The following is a 21,579-nucleotide window of genomic DNA, read 5'->3' on the forward strand; positions in this document are numbered from 1 at the left end:
TCCAGCTCAGAGGTTTCCAAAGTGAAGGTTTCTATGAGGCCATTTACACCTGGCGCTAACATGCGTTGTCTGTGATCAGATTGCAATCAGATTGTGTTTTATCACTTGAAATGCCAGGTGTAAACACCCCCAAAACGCATTGAAGAAGGATTCCAATCTGATCGGCCAAACCACCTCCGGAGGTGGTCAGGGATGCATTGTGTACACATTGAACACAAGTGTAAATGCAATGTGTCCTCTCAATCTGGATACACCAACTTTATGCGGATTGAGAGGGCAACCATTTCTGCAATCTGATTGCAATCAGATTGCAGAAAATGCATGTTAACGCCAGGTGTAAATGGAATCAGGCTGAAGTGATAAAATACAATCTGATTGCAATCTGATGGCAGAAACCACATGTTAACGCCAGGTGTAAATGGCCTCCATATGATGTGATTTGAAAATCAACCCGCTGGACTACCTGAAAGACAGTAATGTCGGCCGTGGATGAGGAGTCGAAAATAGGGGACATTTTCGGGGACACCTCCAGCTGGGGACAGGTCACCAAAACGTGGACTGTTCCTGAAAATCGGGGACGTCTGGTCACCTTATTCCCAAGGGATCTGAAAGAAATTCGTATTTGTAACTGTACTGTACGCACACATTCTTGACATAATACAAAATCCAAATAGAAGTTCCTCACACATAGACATGAGACCGTTTTGTGGATACTGTAAAGAGAGAGTACATCTCAAAGACCACAACTTGTGCACAGATGGCAATTGTTTGATACCATGAATACAGAGGCGTTGATATTATAACACGTATGCCAAACACAAGTTAAAGTCAATCCCACTCAAAGCAATGCACACACATCACATCAACAATCTGACATTTATATGATTGTGCATCTGCATGATGGAAGAGTTGTCTTTAAAGATGCGCCACAGGATCTAGCTATATCCTGGACTTGCGAGCCAATTAGTGGCTTTCATAGGCAGTCCTCCAACATCAACACAAGCCAGCTCCTCCTTAGAGCAACATAGGTCATGTTAACACCAGGACAATGCACCATATTGTATTCAATATCCAGAGATATTAAGCCACGGCATATTGCTCTAATAGCGCTTGACTCTGTGATGGAAAAATTGCTGCAATGCCCTGCTGATTCATCAATAATGAGATATCCGTTTCAAGTGTTCTAGGAGGTTTTTATTCCACAATTATCTCTGTGCACAGAGGTCTCCTCCCGACTACATTGTCAGAAAAGAGCCCCGAATTATCGTTTACAACACATCATATACTGAAACCATGATACCCGCCCCCCACCGTGGAGGCCAGTGATTTTCCACTGCTCTCTAAAAGTTCCATGCACCCCAGTATATTTCCATGACGTCAATAGTAAATCTGATGTTCACAAGACACAACATCTAGTCTATTCCCACAGACACTTACATGTTCTCTCTGTACAGCAATCTTCTGCAATGCTGAAGAACATAGCTCACAAAATACATCTTAGAAGGGCCATAATTAATAATTAATCAATCAATAAACACTCGATCAATAATTTGCTATCACAATTCCCAGTCGGCTGTGGAAATATACCGGATCAAAACCAACTAAGGGTCGGGATGGGTGTGGTCTGCTGCATATTGTGACTTCTTACACATTGAATGCGTATGCCATCTGATTAACTGTTCAATGTCACAGTACAACATATGTGGCTTTGTATTTGTGTTTGCATTTTCTTCATCAAGAGACTCTGTGGGCCATATCTAACGCCCACGTGCCGGAAGGGCAGATCTTTGCTTGTTTCTAGCACTCAAAATCCTCCTTTTTTCCTTTTAATTATCACTGGGTCGCTGAAACACCTCCTTTGATGTACTGACCCAGTTTAATTATCACTGGGTCGCTGAAACACCTCCTTTGATGTACTGACCCAGTTTAATTATCACTGGGTCGCTGAAACACCTCCTTTGATGTACTGAGCCAGTTTAATTATCACTGGGTCGCTGAAACACCTCCTTTGATGTACTGAGCCAGTTTAATTATCACTGGGTCGCTGAAACACCTCCTTTGATGTACTGACCCAGTGGTAATGAGACACCTCCTTTGATGTACTGACCCAGTGGTAATGAAACACCTCCTTTGATGTACTGACCCAGTGGTAATGAAACACCTCCTTTGATGTACTGACCGAGTGGTAATGAAACACCTCCTTTGATGTACTGACCCAGTGGTAATGAAATACCTCCTTTGATGTACTGGCCCAGTGGTAATGAAACACCTCCTTTGATGTACTGACCCAATGGTAATTAATAGACAAAAATAGATTTTGAGTGCTAGAAACCAGCAAAGATTAGCCCTTGCACTTGGGCGTAAGATATAGCCCTGGGTGTTTTCAGATATTGTCAAGATTCACTTTAACTCATTGAGTGCCAGCCACTTTTGGAGAACGGACGCTCCCAGTGCCAGAGTTTCAGAGCGTTTTCAGTGATTTCTCGAGGCCCACAGAATATTGTGTGATATTACTATGTAAACACCGAACACGCACAAAGAACGATGAGACTCTATTGTATCAGCAGCAAAAAAAAGTTTATTGATATAATTTTCCGTTCTTTAGTTATCAGCCGGAGAAGATAGGTCAAAAACAGCAAAAACATGCGTTTCCATCTAGAAGCTGAGATATTGAGCGTTTTGTGAAATTAAGCATTTCAAGCAAATCACTGACTCTGAAACTAATATTTTCTGACCTGAAACATCTGAACAGTAATTTCCTTCAATATAACAGCACCCCCACCCCCCTCAACTCCAAACTCCTCCTCCGTGGGTGTGTCTCTGGTGGCTTTGCTCGCTCTGCTGCTTGTCAGGCGAGTCTCTGCTGCTTGCGGATCCACGTTCGGATGGCCGCCGCTCGTCGGGGGAGTCTGGATCGGGCTCGCTCGTTTCTGGGGTTTTGGTTGTGAGCTGGGATGAAGCTGCGTCCGATTCTGGGCTTTCTGCTGCGCGTTTCAAAGTGTGCTGCACCCAGAGTCTATTTTCGGAGCCCCCCACCGTTGTGCGCCGGCACCCAGCGCGACAGCGAAAAGCCAAGCCATTCTCATGAGAATGGTTTCATCACGGCTTTTTCTGCTGTTTTTACTCAACTTTCTCTAATCTGGAGAGCACTGTCGCCACCTAATGGGTCGGTAAAATAGGTTATACACATTCAACATGCCCCAAAATTTTACAGGAGATGTATTAGGCATTGATCCACGTCCCACCATCAAAAAACGCAATTGACGACAATCGTCGTCATTGGCACTCTACGTCACAAATCGAATTGACGACGATTGTCGTCATTGGCACTCAATGAGTTAATAGCCACCATAAGTAATCAGATTAGAAATGAGGACTTTGACTTAGTGCAAGTATGCAGTGCAGCAGTCACAAAACACAATGTGTTTTTTCATATGCCATATGTCTCCCATTAATGAAATGGATTGTTGTGAAATTTAATTTTTATGCCAACTAAGTTTATTATTATGATTATGATTATGATTATGACTATTTTTTATTGTTATTGTCATTGTTATTGTTGTTATTATTATTATTATTATTATTATTACTATTAATTTGATTATTATTAATTTTACTGGCCCAATCTCTGAAAAAGAGCCAAATTACTGTAGGCCAGTCTGAATAGGGAAAGGGTGACAAAAAGCCCATAACTTGAGAATGCTCACGCTTATCTTCATCAAATGTGCTGAGGTATGAACCAAAGAGTCAGAATGTAATTTACCCGAAAACATTGTTCCTACATGAAACTGCTCACAACAAAGTCTGTGCATTATCTTGAGTAACCGGATCATGATTTTTGGAAAGAGACAATGCTGTTGAGTTTAAAAAAAAAAAATGGTGCTTCAAGCACCACAAACCGAGTGCCATCCAGTTCCATTGTATTCAAGAGAAGGCAGACATCTCTGCGGCCGATATCTCCAAAACTCAGGCAAATATCCCAAAACGATATAGATGGATAAATAGCACTACAGGTGAGAGGAAAAATATGTATTTTGGATTTTAGGGTGAGCTGTCCCTTTAAGCAGAAACTGCAAAGTGGAAGAGCCAATCAGCGACTGCGCTGATTGGCTCTTCCAGTTGGCCAATCAGGAATGCCACTAGCACTGCACTAACAAAACAATAATGGCCGCCTCCTTGCCTGTCCGTCTCGAGGAGTAATGTCAATGTTCGTCTAGTTTAAACAGCCATAAAGTGCAGTTATTGCAGAAATAGACTCAATAACAACAATTAAACAATTACAGGAGTAACGCCGCAACTGCGGGGGTTTCTTGGTGGAAAATATGTTTTTGACGTTCTCCCGAGTGGATTTGGGTTTGACTGGATCCGACGCTGATTGGCTGAAGGAGTTGTCTGTCAAGGCAAGTACACCCGCCCAACCTCCACCCACTGCAAAACACTGGGTGAAATCTTAAGGCCAGACGGTCCCACAGAACGAAATGAAATGTGAGTTCACGTGACCGGCTGGTTTAGCAGGCTAATTGTTACCATCATCATCATCATCATCATCAACAACATCTATGTCATCATCAGTCATACATGTTATGTCTCTTATTGGTACATCTGCATCAGAACATCCTCATCAATACAAATCTGTCATCGTACATAATATTGCTGTTGCCCATATATATTCCATATATATTATAATATTGCATATTGCCCAGGGGATTGAGTCATTACTGGGTGTGATTTATTTATTATTTAGGAGTCTGGTGGCCTGGCGGATGAAACTGTTCCTCAGCCTGCTTGTCTGAGTTTTTTGGGTTCTGTATCTCCTCCCAGATGGGAGCAAGGAGAACAGCTTGTTGAGTGGGTGGGTTGGTTCTTTGATTATTTTCCAGGTCGTCCTGAGGCAGCTCTGGGTGAACAGGTCCTGCAGTTCTGGCCTGTTACATGCTGGGCCACACGCCTCACTCTCCTCAGCGCTTTGAGGTCCATCAGTGCGGTGCAGCTCCCCTACCAGGAGGTGAAGAAGCAGCCGGTCAACAGGCTCTCGGTGGTGCCTCTGTAGAAGTCTTTGAGTATCTTGGGTCTCAGGCAGGGCCGTAACCAGGGTTCCGAAATAGGGGAGGTCCAGCAAGGGGAGGCGGATTCGGTGGCCCCCGGAAGGGCGCCGCCGGAAAAAATTTTAGGGTTTTTCCCCCCCTTTTTTAGCCATATTTAGAGTAATATATCATTTTAAATCAACATTAGGATTATACTGTTGTGATGTCATTATTCAGTATATTCTCTTTCATGTCACCACCTGCTCAGCTCTCCTGTCAACATAATTGTAACTAACAAACACAAACTGTTTTAGCCAAATTCATATCAAAATGACACCTACAGGTACACAACCCAAGCCGTACACAACACACAGTCATCATCGATAATAAAAAAAACATACAGAGGGACATTTATTTATTCCTGATAGGAACGATTGAAAAATAAAATAAAATATATTATGTTGTTTTTAACTTTACACCACCTCTTTTTGTTACTTATTGGGTCATGAAACTGAAACCATGCATATAGCCACCTGCATACCTGACTTCGGGAGCTTGGCAATTGGCATCATGCATGATTAGCCAGTAGCATCCCAACGTGTCACACAGGTAACATTACTTGAGAGACAGACTAGACACTTACTTTCTTGGTTGTTGCTAAAAAATCTGTCAGTGTCACTCACTGTCTGTCATTCACTCGCTCACTGTCTCGCAGCTCGCTCACCTTCAATTATCTCGCCAGGCAGACAGACAGTCATCACTCACCACCATACTGCTGCTCTCTCGGAATCAAGTTACCGCGGACGCGGCGTCAGATGACTTCCTGCCTGACCTGCCTTTCGTTTCAAAATAAAAGCGATCCCGTGTTTTTCATGCTTTTCCATGCAGATTGTTTTATTAAATTTTTTTTTTTTTTTTTTTTTCTGAAATATTAGGGGAGGTCCGGACCTCCCCGTCCTCATAGCTAGTTACGGCCATGAGGGTCAAACTTCTTTAGACGCCTGAGACCATGCAGGCGTTGTTGGGCCTTTTTGGCAACGGAGGTGGTCCAAGTTAGGTCCTGGTGGATGTTGACACCTAGGTACTTGAAGCTGTCCACTCTCTCTACCTCTGTGCCGTAGATGGTGACCGGACGGTGGGTCCCCCTCCTTCCCCTCCTGTAGTCTGTGGTAACCTCCTTGGTCTTGGCCATGTTCAGGGAGAGATGTTTGGCCCTGCACCACTGTTCCAGGACAGCCACCTCTTTCCTGTAGGCTGTCTCGTCGCCGTTGGAGATCAGCCCCACCACTGTGTCATCTGCAAACTTCACGATGGTGTTTGAGGTTTGGGTTGCCACGCAGTCGTGGGTGTATAGGTCGTACCAGTAGGGGCTCCTGGAGACTCTAGCAAAGACTTGAGACTTGACTGCAACTCTAGCAAAGACTTGAGACTTGACTTGGGCTTTCCAGAAATGACTTGTGAGTATCTGCGGTCTGATCAGCGTCAGCCCCGTCAAAGAGGGCTTTGTTTCCCCTGGCTTCACCATCACAGTCGACAACGTGACCGTTGAAAGCAAGGAGGAAATCACATACCTCGGCTGTATCCTGGACAATAAAGTATCGGGAGAGAGTATGGCTTTAAAAACCATCTCCAAAATAAATCAGAAGGTTAAATTCCTGGCCAGACTTTCTTCCTTCCTAGACAAAAGTACTCTAAAAATTCTGGCGGGCGCTTTGATACAATGTCACTTTGATTACGCATGTACCTCCTGGTACACCGGCATCACCAAGGCCCTCAAAAACAAACTTCAAATATCTCAAAACAAACTAGTACGGCTGTTACACTCTCTCCATCCCAGAACCCACCTCCTGCCTGGCCACTTTTCCAGCCTCAGGTGGCTCAGAGTGGAGGAAAGAGTGAATCAAATTAAGCTGTGCCTGGTCCATAAGATCTTGCATAACATGGTCCCAAAATATCTCCAAAATCATTTCATCAAGGTAAGCGATGTTCATAACTACTCCACCAGAGGGAGCTCCCACAACGTTGTCCCCATTAAATTTAAGAGCTGTATGAGCAAAAACTCTTTTAAATACTCAGCCGGGCTATTGTGGAACAGCCTTCCGGACAGCCTGAAGCTGATTGACACCTTGAGCAGTTTTAAATCTTCTCTCAAAAACTGGTTCATGACTGGTTCTGGTACGTCAATGTAAATATTTTGAGTATTTTTAATTTATAGCCAGTTTAAAGTTATTTTATTTATTTTAGATAGATTGGTTTTTAGGCTTTTTTAATGTGTTCTTTATTTTCGGGATTGGGTCTTGTTATAAATGTCTTTTATATTGCTTTTGGTAAAACTGTTTCAACATCTTAAATGTTTTTTTTTTTTAAATAGTCTATATGTTGAAGTAGTTTTATGTTTCTTTGTTGTTATGCCTGTTTTTATGTTGGTCTGAGTTGTCTGTCCGAGACCAAGGACCACAATGGAAACAAGTCCTCGGACTTTATTGTGTTTTTATCCTTGATGGTGATGTATGAGTGGCATTTATATTTCCGTGTATGATGTGCTCTGCTTTTTTTTCATTCATCGAATAAATCAATCAATCAATCAATTCCTCTGTGTTCACACAGTGTGGAGACTGGAGAGTGATGACAGTTATGTTTGCTGAACAAAGAAATAGTAGCATACTAAGCACAGTGTTAAGTATACAACACACACACACACACACACACACACACACACACACACACACGAACATATGAAGGCAAACTTCCTCCTTGTGCAGCCTATAGACTCCACCTTGACTGACAGGTTATAAAGGCAGCCATCCCTCAGGTGTGTGTCTCATAGCGGCTCAGTCCTCACCATGGGGACTACACTGAGGCTTATCTACCTGACGCTGCTGGCCGGCTCCGCTCTCACTCAAACTGGTTAGTGATCACTTCGACATCCCAGCGAGCACAAAACGTTTTTTCAACGTTGATTTTTAGTTGAAATCTGGGTGATATTGGGTTTGAACGTCTAAGACCTAATATCACCCTCTTTTCAACCGGCTAAAATGCGGTTACAACGTCAACGTGTAAAAAAACACAATTTGGTGCATCATATTGTTAAAACATTTGTTGTAGCTTGGAATAGAGGCAATATTGATAGTGTGTGAATTGGCATTTGTCCATTTTATTGTGTAACTGAAAGTTGAAATCTGGTCTATACGAAAACTACATTTCAACGCATTTTATGTCACATGAAATATCATAAATATGGGACTATATAGGCTATGTGGTGCCAGCAAAAAGCTTCCAGGACACAACTATGGTTAATAGTTTAGCGCAATACTATAAAATAATGAATTCAGTTCCTGCAGCAACGCAGTAACGCAAGTACTTACTTGCTAGCTATACTAACCGTGACTGACTAGACTAGACCAAAGCAAGTCTGCACCGGTCTGCACCAAGTGCGGAACGAGGTGCTCTGGGCACGCTATGTTATTGTACAGACTGTATACGAGGCTCTGTGTACCTCCTCAGTCTCTGGTGTTAAATGAAGTTAACCTCTGAAGCCATAGGCTACAGCCTATAGACAACACACACACACAACATAATTTTAGTCTGTTACATTAATATAATAGTCTCGTACACACATCACATAAAATAACTTGTCCTCCGATGTCGACAATCATGTAGTCTACAAGTTGTGTGCGAGATAGAGTATATATGTGCCCAGCTCTCTACAGAGTATAAGAAAATATATAGCTCAGCGCGTAGAGCGGACTGGCTTGAATGTGGGAAAGCGGGGTTCGAATCCCGTGTGCGCTGCTGAATTTTTAATTTAATTTCCTGGTGAAATATGGTCTAAATCTGAACGTTCAATAAACGTCTGCAAATAGTGGGTGAAAAAACTTTCACTTTCAAACCTTCCTTGCACGTTTTTTCAACGTTGACCCTAAACGTTTTTTAAACGTCTTTTCAACCGAAAAATGCTCGCTGGGATCATTCACAATTATACTCTTCGTCATGACATTCACCATCACATTATTATAGACTCTTCATCAATACATTCACCATGACATTATTATAGACTCTTCATCAATACATTCACCATGACATTATTATAGAATCTTCATCAATACATTCACCATCACATTATTATAAACTCGTCATCATTATTCACCATCACATTATTATAGACTTCGTCATTATTTACCATCACATTATTAATTATTATAGACTCTTCGTCAATACATTCACCATGACATTATTATAGACTCTTTGTCATTATTCACCATCACATTATTATAGACTCTTTGTCATTATTCACCATCACATTATTATAGACTCTTCGTCAATACATTCACCATCACATTATTATAGACTCTTCGTCAATACATTCACCATCACATTATTAATTATTATACTCTTCGTCATTATTCACCATCACATTATTATAGACTCTTCGTCAATACATTCACCATCACATTATTATAGACTCTTCGTCAATACATTCACCATCACATTATTAATTATTATACTCTTCGTCAATACATTCACCATCACATTATTATAGACTCTTCGTCATTATTCACCATCACATTATTATAGACTCTTCATCAATATTCACCATCACATTATTATAGACTCTTCGTCATTATTCACCATCACATTATTATAGACTCTTCGTCATTATTCACCATCAAATTATTATAGACTCTTCGTCAATATTCACCATCACATTATTATAGACTCTTCGACATTATTCACCATCACATTATTATAGACTCTTCGACATTATTCACCATCACATTATTATAGACTTGTCGTCATTATTCACCATCACATTATTATAGACTCGTCATTATTCACCATCACATTATTATAGACTCGTCAATCATTATTCACCATCACATTATTATAGACTCTTCGTCATTATTCACCATCACATTATTATAGACTCTTCGTCAATACATTCACCATCACATTATTATAGACTCTTCGTCAATACATTCACCATCACATTATTATAGACTCTTCGTCAATACATTCACCATCACATTATTATACTCTTCGTCAATACATTCACCATCACATTATTATAGACTCTTCGTCATTATTCACCATCACATTATTATAGACTCTTCGTCAATACATTCACCATCAAATTATTATAGACTCTTCGTCAATACATTCACCATCACATTATTATAGACTCTTCGTCAATACATTCACCATCACATTATTAATTATTATACTCTTCGTCAATACATTCACCATCACATTATTATACTCTTCGTCAATACATTCACCGTCACATTATTATAGACTCTTCGTCATTATTCACCATCACATTATTATAGACTCTTCATCAATATTCACCATCACATTATTATAGACTCTTCGTCATTATTCACCATCACATTATTATAGACTCTTCGTCATTATTCACCATCACATTATTATAGACTCTTCGTCATTATTCACCATCACATTATTATAGACTCTTCGTCAATACATTCACCATCACATTATTATAGACTCTTCATCAATACATTTACCATCACATTATTATAGACTCTTCGTCATTATTCACCATGACATTATTATAGACTCTTCGACATTATTCACCATCACATTATTATAGACTTGTCGTCATTATTCACCATCACATTATTATAGACTCGTCATTATTCACCATCACATTATTATAGACTCGTCATTATTCACCATCACATTATTATAGACTCGTCATCATTATTCACCATCACATTATTATAGACTCGTCATTATTCACCATCACATTATTATAGACTTGTCGTCATTATTCACCATCACATTATTATAGACTCTTCGTCATTATTCACCATCACATTATTATAGACTCGTCATCATTATTCCCATCACAACTCTTCGTCATTATTCACCATCACATTATTATAGACTCGTCATTATTCACCATCACATTATTATAGACTCGTCATTATTCACCATCACATTATTATAGACTCGTCATCATTATTCACCATCACAACTCTTCGTCAATATTCACCATCACATTATTAATTCAAATAATCATTTTGGTCATCGTAAATAGTGGTTTAGATGTTCAGTCCTTCCAGGATTTTGTGGATTATTTGTGTGATTGTTGTGATAAAAAATGCTTCATTTTGCTCTTTTTTTTTCTTTTTCTTTTTCTTCCTTTTTTGTGTGGGAACTGACATTTTTAAATACACTATTGAAGCACTACTGACCAATATTTGGCCATGTTTTTTCTGCTTGTTAACTCGTCTTAACCAAATTTCTTTTGGTTTGTAAAGGCAAATACTTGAAAGATCATTTTTTGTAAAAAATCAACCCTTAATTTAATTTAACAAATGGTATATAAATATATTATGCATTATACAACTAGCACTAAGTACACATTTGATTATTGAATATAAAATGGGACAGAAAAGTGCATGTTATGTGCTGGATCCTATGCATAGTAACAAATATCTACAGTATACAGTCTAATTCTTATAGGTAGTGTAAATTTAACTACAGTATTTTACTAACGCAACTCATGTCTTGCAGTCAAGTATTTGTTTCCTTGACATGTAGCTAATCGTTACTATCTTGTGCAGCGAATGGCTCTCACGCCGACGGAGTGTGCACAACTTGGGGAAACTTTCACTTTAAGACGTTCGATGGCGACTTCTTCCAGTTGTCCTCCACCTGTAACCACGTGCTGGCATCTCAGTGCCAGGGCAGTGAGGGCACCTACGAGGACTTCAACATTCAGATAAAGCGTACGATGGTGGAGGACATCCCCACTATCAGCAGCATTGTGATGAAGCTGGATGGGACCGTGGTGGAGATCTCCAAGGCTTCTGTGGTCGTCAATGGCAAGACGTAAGTTTACTCCGCAGGATCGCTCAAAGTCGCTTTTTTTGTGTGCAAGTTTAGCTAGTTTTCTCTTTCTCATTCTGAAGGTTTTTTACAGAGGGGCTTGTTCATATCATTCTCATAGCCTGATTCATAACATTTTATTCATAAAAACATGGCGAGAATATATTTTCTTTCTTCATGACTGTTGACAGTATTTTCTGATTTAGGGAGTGGTAAAAAGAGCTATAGGCTATAAAATTCCCTCTGTAAAATCCTATGACTCTAGTACATCAAACAAATGAAACAAGAAGGCATTTTAAAACTGGCTTTATCCAAGATTTGTGTTCTGGAAATAAATTAGCTCATATCGTAGATAATGCTAATCATTTGCATATTTCAGAAAACTTGTAATACAAAAATTATTAAAATGTCTCAGCTTTCCAGTCATACCCAATTTATGCAATTTGGGAATAATGCTCATATTTTTGGCAAGGTACATCTCTAGAGTTAGAAAATATGTGATAGCATTGCACCAATGGTAGCTATGTAAATGTGTGTTATTACTCAATTTATAACCCCATGCAAAACACACTTTTCAAACCTATTATTTGAGGGACTTACTGTAGGGACATATGAGGCTAAGATCATGCACACCAAGTCTAAAAGCACCAGATTTGGCCCAGATGTCCTGTAGCCCAGGGTATGCAGCCGGTGACCCCCAGGGTCATCATGATGGTCAATCCAAAATGGCCACCACCCAAAAAAGGTGGCCATATATCTTTTGAACCAGATGAGCTAGAATTGCTAACTTGGTCTATATTTGTAGGTTTTTGACCATTAGAAAGGTGTTGGAATGCTTATCTTTACAAGTAGATGCGTATGGACCCCTAATTTGCACATTTCCAAGACGGCGGCTACCCGGAAATGAGTTTTACCATAACTTTTTACTCTTTCAGCAAACCTGGTGTCTATTTTATGGTGTTTAAACACACATAAATCACTTCTCCTGTCAGTTAGATTAATAATCCGCTTTGTGAACCCTCACAACACTCTGGCTGAACAAACTAACTGACGTATGCAACTCACACCATAATCGACTTTGACCGCGGCACGGCATGGTTGTTGGTGCAACCCCTTCTGAAAACTGCTGATCTCACAACAGTCTCAAGAATGTACACAGAAATGGTGCAAAAACAACAACTTTGGTCAGCAGAAAGGTTTCTCAGAATGCAACACGTCAAGGTTTCCTCTTGAAGCAAACAGCAGTTGTTGTTGTTGTTTGTGGTGTGAACATGCGGCTCTCTGTCCACTGAACTCAGAGGCTCGTTTCTGAGAAGCGACAGGCAGGACAGGAGAGCTTCTGACAAAACTAAGTAGACCTCAGCAAATGATTTCTGTGACATCACACATCACACATCACACACACATGGTGGGCATGATGGGCCCTGGGCCTGGAGACATAATATCCCCTTCCCTCTCTGGCGGTGAAAGAGTTAACAAATACGCCGAAATGAAACTGCCTCCGTGACGCTTCCGCGACGGAGAAGCTTCTGGTGTGTCCCCGCCGTAAGCCTCCTCCCTGTGAGCTTAGAGATGACTCTCTCTCTCTCTCTCTCTCTGTCTGTTGCAGGGTCTCTCTGCCATCATCCACTGCTGGGGTGACCATCAAGGACACCACATCCAGCATCACCGTGGACTGCAAACTCGGACTTAGAGCTATCTGGAACCTGGATGACTCCCTTGATGTATGAAACACACACACACACACACACACACACACACACACACACACACACACACGCATGTACGCACGCACACACACGCATGCACGCACGCACGCACACACACGCATGCACGCACACACACACTAGGACATTCCTGACTACTCGACTAATCCCAAACAGTAGTTGACTAGTCAACACTTCACGGGAGACTTTTCTTTTTTTCATCCAATACAAATGATCCATTCTCATCAAAAAGGTCTCAAAAACAACCAGTAAAGAGTTAACTCATGTATGCGGCACCAACCTGGGGGGTTGTGTAAAGAGCACCCGTGTGGGTGACCTGATGGAGCCGGATTTTTTTTTATTAGGGCAGATTAATTGCCCTAATGCTGATTGCCCTAAAGCTATCAGTGATTAATTGCAGGGGCAGTACTGAATGTACTTTATTGGAACAATAATTAAATTTAAATTCTGGCAACGCATTAGTCTCACATAGCCAGACCTACATATCTCCACACTCCACACCTCATTTTAGTGCTTCAGAAACTACTGCAGTAACTTGAAGTTACTTGGATTAGTACTTTTTGGAAATTGTAATCCCTTAGTTCCATTACTAGTTACTGTGAAAGTAATACAATTAAAGTAACTAAGTTATACATAAATTGGGATGTCATTTGACTTTTTCCGTTTACACTTTAAGCTGTAGGGCTAAATCACATACATAAAAATTCTGATTTGGGTCACTTCAAACATGTAGTGTAATTATGCATTATTATGCACATTCCCAAGCTTTTTTATAGATTTTTGTTTTATTAATTGACTTTGGGACACCTGTATTATTTCGTATGGGTATAGTAATACTTGAATGTGTGGTGGTCTGGGATAACCCTTCACATGTCACTGCTACACATTGTTGGCAATGAGCCACAGAAGGTGGGAAACAAGTTGAGCAGGTATTTCGAGATTTTTAGTGATTTGGTTACTTTCATTTCTGTAGCAGATCTATTCATGGTTATTGGTTAATAAGTGTTTTCATAAAACTAAAGGGAAAGTATTTATTTGTTATGGTTTTGGTGGAATGCCACTGTAGAAAATAGTATGTTGTAGAATATTTAAAGCAATTTTTCCTCACAATTTACTTTTAGACATAACAGATTAAAATACTCAGACCTTTTGATCTAGCTATCTTAGTCATTCAAAAAAAGTTATATATACAGTATATGGGAGTTTCTAATTTATGGAAATATCAAAAAATGAAAATGTTCACCATGTGAAGGGTTTCTGTAGGCCACCACACAAATACTCAGGTAGGCTATGCAGGGGTTTTCTGTAGATAAAAAAAAATCCAGATGTGTATTTGCTTTTGAATAGATCTGCAAAAATGAATACACAAAGGGACACATGATGATCGACAGGTGTGAATGTCTCAACCGGATCAGTGTCTACATGCCTGCATAAGCCTGTTTAAGTGTATGCACGTGTGTGTGTGCACCCATGTGTGCAAAGCTATGTTTAGCGTGTGGAGACGTTTAAATACTTAAAGAGCATGGAGCAGGGTAATTCCTTCCTTCCTAATTCCTTTCGCTCTGTTTATATACTTAAACAGAGCGAAAGTCTGGCAAATATTGATGGAGGACCAATGCGTGGTGGAGAGTGAGTCACTAGGTGAGTTTGTGTCCTATGTCGAGGAGAGATAAGCAAACAACGATAAAGCTCCACGCAAACTTCAGCTGCTTTAAGTCAATACTTGCTGAGTACACCTAATGAAGATTGATGATTGAAAGATAGCATGAATAGAGATTGATATGATTTTAATATGAGAAGTATATGTAAACAGAAGGATGTTTACCAAATTCGCGGTTCACAAGCAGGATATTGAGACGCCGAGTTTTGGGGAGGATTTGAAATAAACTGTCTGGTGGTGCTATCGACGGAACTTCGACGAATGACTGAATTATTATATTTTGTTATATTGATATATTTGTTTGTGGCTTGTTGACAGATTGAAATGGATGACAAGTACAAGGGCCAGACCTGTGGACTCTGTGGAGACTTCAACGGCCTGTCAGATGAGTTTATGCAAAATGGTAAGATACTTTTTCCAGTGTAAGGGAGGGATAGAGACAATGCGGAGCGCGTCATCATTCAGAAACCACGTGCAAAACGGGGGGAAACAGCCCCCCCCCCCAATCCTGGCGTTCTCCTATGTCGCGTGCATGGTCGTGTGTTGCACACAAAGATCATATACGGAAGTTGAACACTCCAACTTACTTCCTTGACAGCTAGATCCACATTTTTCTTCTCGCCAATTCTCAATGGCTTCCTTGTTTTGCTCGGGAGTACAAAAAAACTTTAATTTTGGCGATTTTTTACATTTGTTGTCTGCGCAGCCCACCACACAACAGCTTTTAGCTATGTTTAATTTAAGGAAAATGACACTGGTGTATGGAAGTGAATGGAGAGCTTTCCCCCATGATGGGCGTGGCCTATTTCATGCAGTGTCTCTATATGTACATTGCATTAGGCGGCATAGTGACTCAGTGGTTAGTAGGCTACTGTTGCCTCACAACAAGGTCATTGGTTTGAATCTCCACCACAGTCTGTCACAGTCTCTGTGGAGTTTGTATGTTCTCCCACAAGCAAAAAATAAAACTATTTAATGTTGATGAAAGTAGTTGCCCACCCCCCGGTATACAGCAACATGAGAACTAGAAATGGTCAAAACGAAATACTATTTTTGAATTGATGGAATATTAGAGAGCCAAAGTGAATGTCACTTCCAGTTCCTGCTTTTCTCCCTGTACCAGCGTGGGAAAAATGTGAATGGTGGAGAATGGAGCGGTACGCAACCTTTTTGATCCCGTTTGAATTGTGCCACGGGAGTACACATGTCAGGTTTGTCGATGTAAACGATAACTCTGCAAGTCGAGAAAGTCACAGTTTGTGGTAAAAAAAAAAAAGTAACGTATCTCTCCGTTCACAACCATTCATGTTTTTCACACGCTGGTACAGGGAGAAAAGCAGGAAGTGACGTTCACTTTGGCCAGAAAAGAGTCTCTAGAAAAAGGTTAGAAATAAAATGTTGAGGTGACAGTCGTGTGTGTGTGTGTGTGTGTGTGTGTGTGTGTGTGTGTGTGTGTGTGTGTGTGTGTGTGTGGTGCATGTGGTTGCAGATGAACCACTGTCTGTGGAAGACTATGCTGAGACCTCTAAGATGAATGGACCCACAGAGGACTGTGATGAACCTCAGTCCACCCCGACCCAGCACTGTGGAAATGAGGTAGTGCTATCACGTTTCATTGGGGGTGGGACAAAATATCGATATATATCGATACATCGTGCGATACATCGTGCGATGTATCGCACGATGTACGGCACGGTGTCCCTTATCTTTCCACATTTAGATTATACCTATTATTGTGAGGTCATGTTGTGTGAACTGAAGGATGATGTTTCAAATACTGATGTTTCGATCTCAAATACAATAATCTCCTTCCCTGTGACTTTTAAGTTATTTATTTTGACTGACAGCGTGATTTCACTTAAATATCACTTAAAAGACTTTACTGGACATTTTACTTGGACATTATCCCACATTATCCCATGGCCACTATCCTAACCCCCTCCACCATATGTCATTTTAAAAGACTTTTACTTTGCACAGATTTCATGTTTGCTCCATCTTCATACACTGTACTGCACGGAGACTAATTCCTCGTTTGTAATATTACTCACTATGGCTATTAAAATTAATCTTGAATCTGCCCCCAGGACATCTGTGACGCGGCGTTCTCAGTGGCTGCGTTCAGTGACTGCGTGGAGCGTCTGGATGTGGAAGCCTTCAGCAAAGCCTGCATGGCTGATCTGTGCCACTGTGAGAACGAGTTTTGCCTCTGCAAAACCATCTCCGCGTTCTCCAGGCAGTGTGGCCACGCCGGCGGCACGCCCACACAGTGGAGGAGCCCGTCTTTCTGCTGTAAGGCCGTTAATGCCTAAGAAATAGAGAGCACACCCTTTTCTGCCTTTTCTTGATCAATGACTATGTATTCGGTAGGGCTGGGTATTGGCAAGGACCTCACGATACGATATGTATCACGATACATAGGTCGCGATACGATTGTGTCACGATACATTGCGATACAATACATATTGCGATATATTGCAATACTGTACATAATGCTGAAAATTTAAAAATAGAGGTAAAAATACAACATGCTGTGCACCACCCAGGTAGTGTAATAATATGTCCATCACTTTATATTGATAACTTAGTGGACAAATTGAGTCAAAACTACAGAGTGTTGAGTGTCTTACTGAACGCACTGAAATAAAAAGTATTCTGATTGTGTCACTGAACACACGGCTGTGCAAAAAAATCGATATGGCAATATATCACAATATCTTTCTGAAATATTGATACAGTATTGCGGAAAAAAGTATCCCGATATATTGCCGTATCGATTTTATTGCACAGCCCTAGTATTCGGTAACGTGTCTGTGACTGGCGATGCTACAATAAAAAATGAATGATAAAAAATATTATGTTGTCGAATTAAAACCGTCTATAGTTGCAGTTGCTGTACACGTTGATGCAGATTTTGTAGTGCTGTTAGATTCTTGTGTCACTAAGAATTCAAACATTTTGTCTCTGCAGCTCGGAAATGTTCCCACAACATGGAGTTCTTTGAGTGTGGCAGCTCGTGTCCCGACACCTGCTCCAACCCCCAGGCCAGCCAGACGTGTGACAGTCACTGCATCGACGGCTGCAGCTGCCCTGCTGGTACACACACACATACACGCACGCACACGCGCACACACACACACACACACGCACACACACACACACACACACACACAAATTCCACTTACAATGCAGCCACAGTTGTTTTTCATTTCGTTCGACCACTGTGTTGTGGTACTGCTGCGGTGCCATGGCAGCAGTGACTCTGAGTATATTAGAAACAAAGTAGATTGCTCCATCAGATCTGGAGGTTATCCATTGTGACCTCAGGTGCCATCATCTTCCCTCTGCTCCTCAGGAACCGTCTTTAATGACATCGGCGACAGTGGCTGTGTTCCGCTGACAGAGTGTCCATGTGTCCACGATGACCAAGTCTACAGCTCTGGAGAGTCCTACTCCAGCAACTGTCGATCCTGGTAAGCCAAGAGAGTAACTCGTACTTGCTACTGGTTACTGCTAAAAAATATAAGTAGAGTAAAATACAAAGTAATCTAGTAGATTACTAGTAGAGGCAAGAATCCTGAAACTCTCTACTAACAGAGAGTTTCAGGATTCTTGCCTCTTCTGGGCGTCATGTCCTCAAGCCTCACTTATAGACGGCAAACATTAAAGGTTTTGCCTGAGGAACTTTCCTTCACCCCCTGCTCCCCCATGTTTTAGTTAGCTTATGTGTTGGCCTATTTCCCACGGATTATCTCCCTAAATATATACACACACATACAGTATATACAAAGAGGTTACTACAGCAAAATAAATTAGTACTTATTTCCAACTATAATTGCTACGTACTTAAAGGATGGCTTTACCGGTAATCAACCGACTTTGTATCATTAATAATCTCAGTAATATAAGCACATGTGCAGTGTTTACCTTCTCTCTCTGTGTTTTCCTCACGGAGATCTCCCATTTCCTCCTCTGGCAAAGCGCTCCGTTGCGACGCGTTTTACGTCGCAACGCGTCACAATGGAGCTGCGGAAGTCGTGCTGGAGAGGCAGAATCTGCTCCAAGGGCGGCTGTTATTGTTTATTTTAATTTTTTTAAATATGCGCACATCCATGGAGAATTGCATGGAGAGCCTTAACGAGCCCTAATGACTTGCAGCTGGTGGGGGCGGAGTTTCTGCAGATACAGCAGGAGCAGGAGCAAATTCACCATGAGGTAGAGAGAAGGCAAAACACTGGCCATGTGCTTATTTTACCTCGATTATATGAGATACAAAGTGGGTTGATTAGCGGTAAAGCCATCCTTTAAAGGGACAGCTCACCCTAAAATCCAAAATACATATTTTCCCTCTCACCTGTAGTGCTATTTATTTAGCCATCGAGATTGTTTTGTGTTAGTTGCCAGAGTTTTGGAGATATCGGCCCTAGAGATGTCTGCCTTCTCTCCAATACAATGGAACTGGATGGCACTCGGCTTGTGGTGCTCAAATGGCAAAAAACGACATTTGAAAAACTCAACAGCAATGTCTCCAGAAGTCATGACTTATCCAAGCGAATCCAGCAGTTTCATGTAGGAACAATTTTCTTTCGACCTAACTACTACCGCTGGCTGCTGCTCTATCTGCTGCTAGCTGCAGTTTCATGTAAGAACTATCTAGTATCTAGCAGGTGTACTTTGGTGTGTTTGCCTGGTGTCAGTTTGTCTGTCAGCAGATAAAGTGTGCGTGTCCCCACAGTGTGTGTGACGGCGGCCAGTGGAACTGCAAGGAGGGGAAGTGTGCAGGAACCTGCTCTGTGGAGGGAGGAGCCCACGTCAACACCTTTGATGGTAAAACCTACACCTTCCATGGAGACTGCTCCTACGTCCTGGCCAAGGTAGGATACCACAGACACACACACCACTGCTGTAACACCACATCACTGCTGTTTAGTTTAGTTTAGGTGTGGTATAATGAGCATATATCACGGCCTGTCGTGATCTAGTGAGGTCTCCAGACCATATTTCAAGCAGAAGGCCACTCACGCATAATCCGATCATCCCCTGATGACAGTCAAGTTCTAGCATAACGTGGTCAGTCAAAAGTCCTAGTATGACGTCTGCTATGACGTCAAATATGACGTCAGTTAATCCTCATATATATAGCAAGGGTTCTACGTCACCTCTCTCTCTCTGGCCGATCATAGCAGCAGCAGCTCACGGCAGTCCATCCCCCTTGAAGCAGGCCTCCGAAGCGTTGTTTTGCTCCACATCTGCAGACCGAATCAGCATCCTCAAGCCTTCTCCACCCGTGGATATTCACCGCAGATTTCAACGCTCCCCACTCCATTCCGGTATGTCGAGTTCCGAGTCAGAGCTGTCCATGGATAGCGACGACAGCTTAGACATCGCTTCCCTGTTCCGGACCGGCCACGGAGCGTACCTGCTTTCCGAGTCTTCTGATGAAGACGCTGGCGAAGCGGCTGGACCACAGGCTGCTAGCATAGCCCCGACGAGAAGGCCCAGCGCGCGTTCCCGTGGCACGGGGCGCGCCACTGCGACGGCCCGTGGACGCCCAAGAACGCGTGCGAGCGTGCCGGAAGGAGAGGCCGCTCGGCGCGGACGCGCGAGAGGCCGCGGGCGAAGACCAGTAGAGGCAGCCGCCCCGAGAGCTGGGAGCCGCCGGGGAAACGCAGGCCGCGGGGCCGCCGCGAGACGCCTCGTCCGTCCTGGTCGCACTGACCTCCAGGCCGCCGCCCCAGAAGCGGAAGCGGCCCCATTCGTAGCTCCGCCGAGCCGACAGGGGTCGTCAAGAGCCATCCTGCTGTCCCTGCTAGATGCGAGCAGAGCAGTAGAAGCCCGTCTGAGCGCCCTGGAAACCCCCCCCCCCCATTCCCCCCACGTTCGCAGCAGCCCAGCTGGCGCAGCAGCCGATCCTACCCCCGCCCATGCAGCAAGCCGATGTGCTCCCCACCACCACCCAACCCGCCCAGATGAACACTCTGGCGTCCGCCATGCCTGCCATCCCATTCGGTATGTCTTTTGTTTCTCCCTGTTCCAATATTTCGCCCAGGCTAAGGTCCAACATTTTAAAGGGCAGAGACATTAACTTAGTTAGCATACTCCTGCCATCTCCCGAGTGTAAAAGGAAGGCCACGGGTGACCCAGAGGGCCCTGTTTATTTAAAGTCGTCCGACCCCCGCCTGCCCAAAGACCTTTCCCTATGTGACTTCCTGAACACGTTTGCCGTCTACCGTGACGTGATCTGCGAAGTGTACCCAGAGCGCCGCCATGAGCTAAACAAATATCTAGCACTAATAGGGGACCTCTACTCCAG

At 42.3% G+C, this 21,579-nt stretch overlaps 1 protein-coding gene across 1 annotated transcript in view; it reads left to right on the forward strand.

Moving 5' to 3' along the window:
* Positions 1–476: 476 nt before the first annotated feature.
* Positions 477–21,579, forward strand: part of LOC310799857 (mucin-5B-like) — a gene marked incomplete at its 5' end in the record, with an annotated part of 57,454 nt that continues 36,351 nt past the window's right edge. The window contains 8 exons of the mRNA XM_083662461.1: positions 477–553; positions 4,822–5,046; positions 6,505–6,632; positions 11,615–11,882; positions 17,392–17,558; positions 18,237–18,362; positions 18,622–18,739; positions 20,002–20,140. Coding sequence (XP_083518587.1) covers positions 477–553; positions 4,822–5,046; positions 6,505–6,632; positions 11,615–11,882; positions 17,392–17,558; positions 18,237–18,362; positions 18,622–18,739; positions 20,002–20,140 — 1,248 coding nt within the window. The remainder of the gene's footprint in view (positions 554–4,821; positions 5,047–6,504; positions 6,633–11,614; positions 11,883–17,391; positions 17,559–18,236; positions 18,363–18,621; positions 18,740–20,001; positions 20,141–21,579) is intronic.

This window comes from Poromitra crassiceps (genome assembly GCF_964638095.1).
Source record: "Poromitra crassiceps genome assembly, chromosome: 28".
NCBI lineage: Eukaryota > Metazoa > Chordata > Actinopteri > Beryciformes > Melamphaidae > Poromitra > Poromitra crassiceps.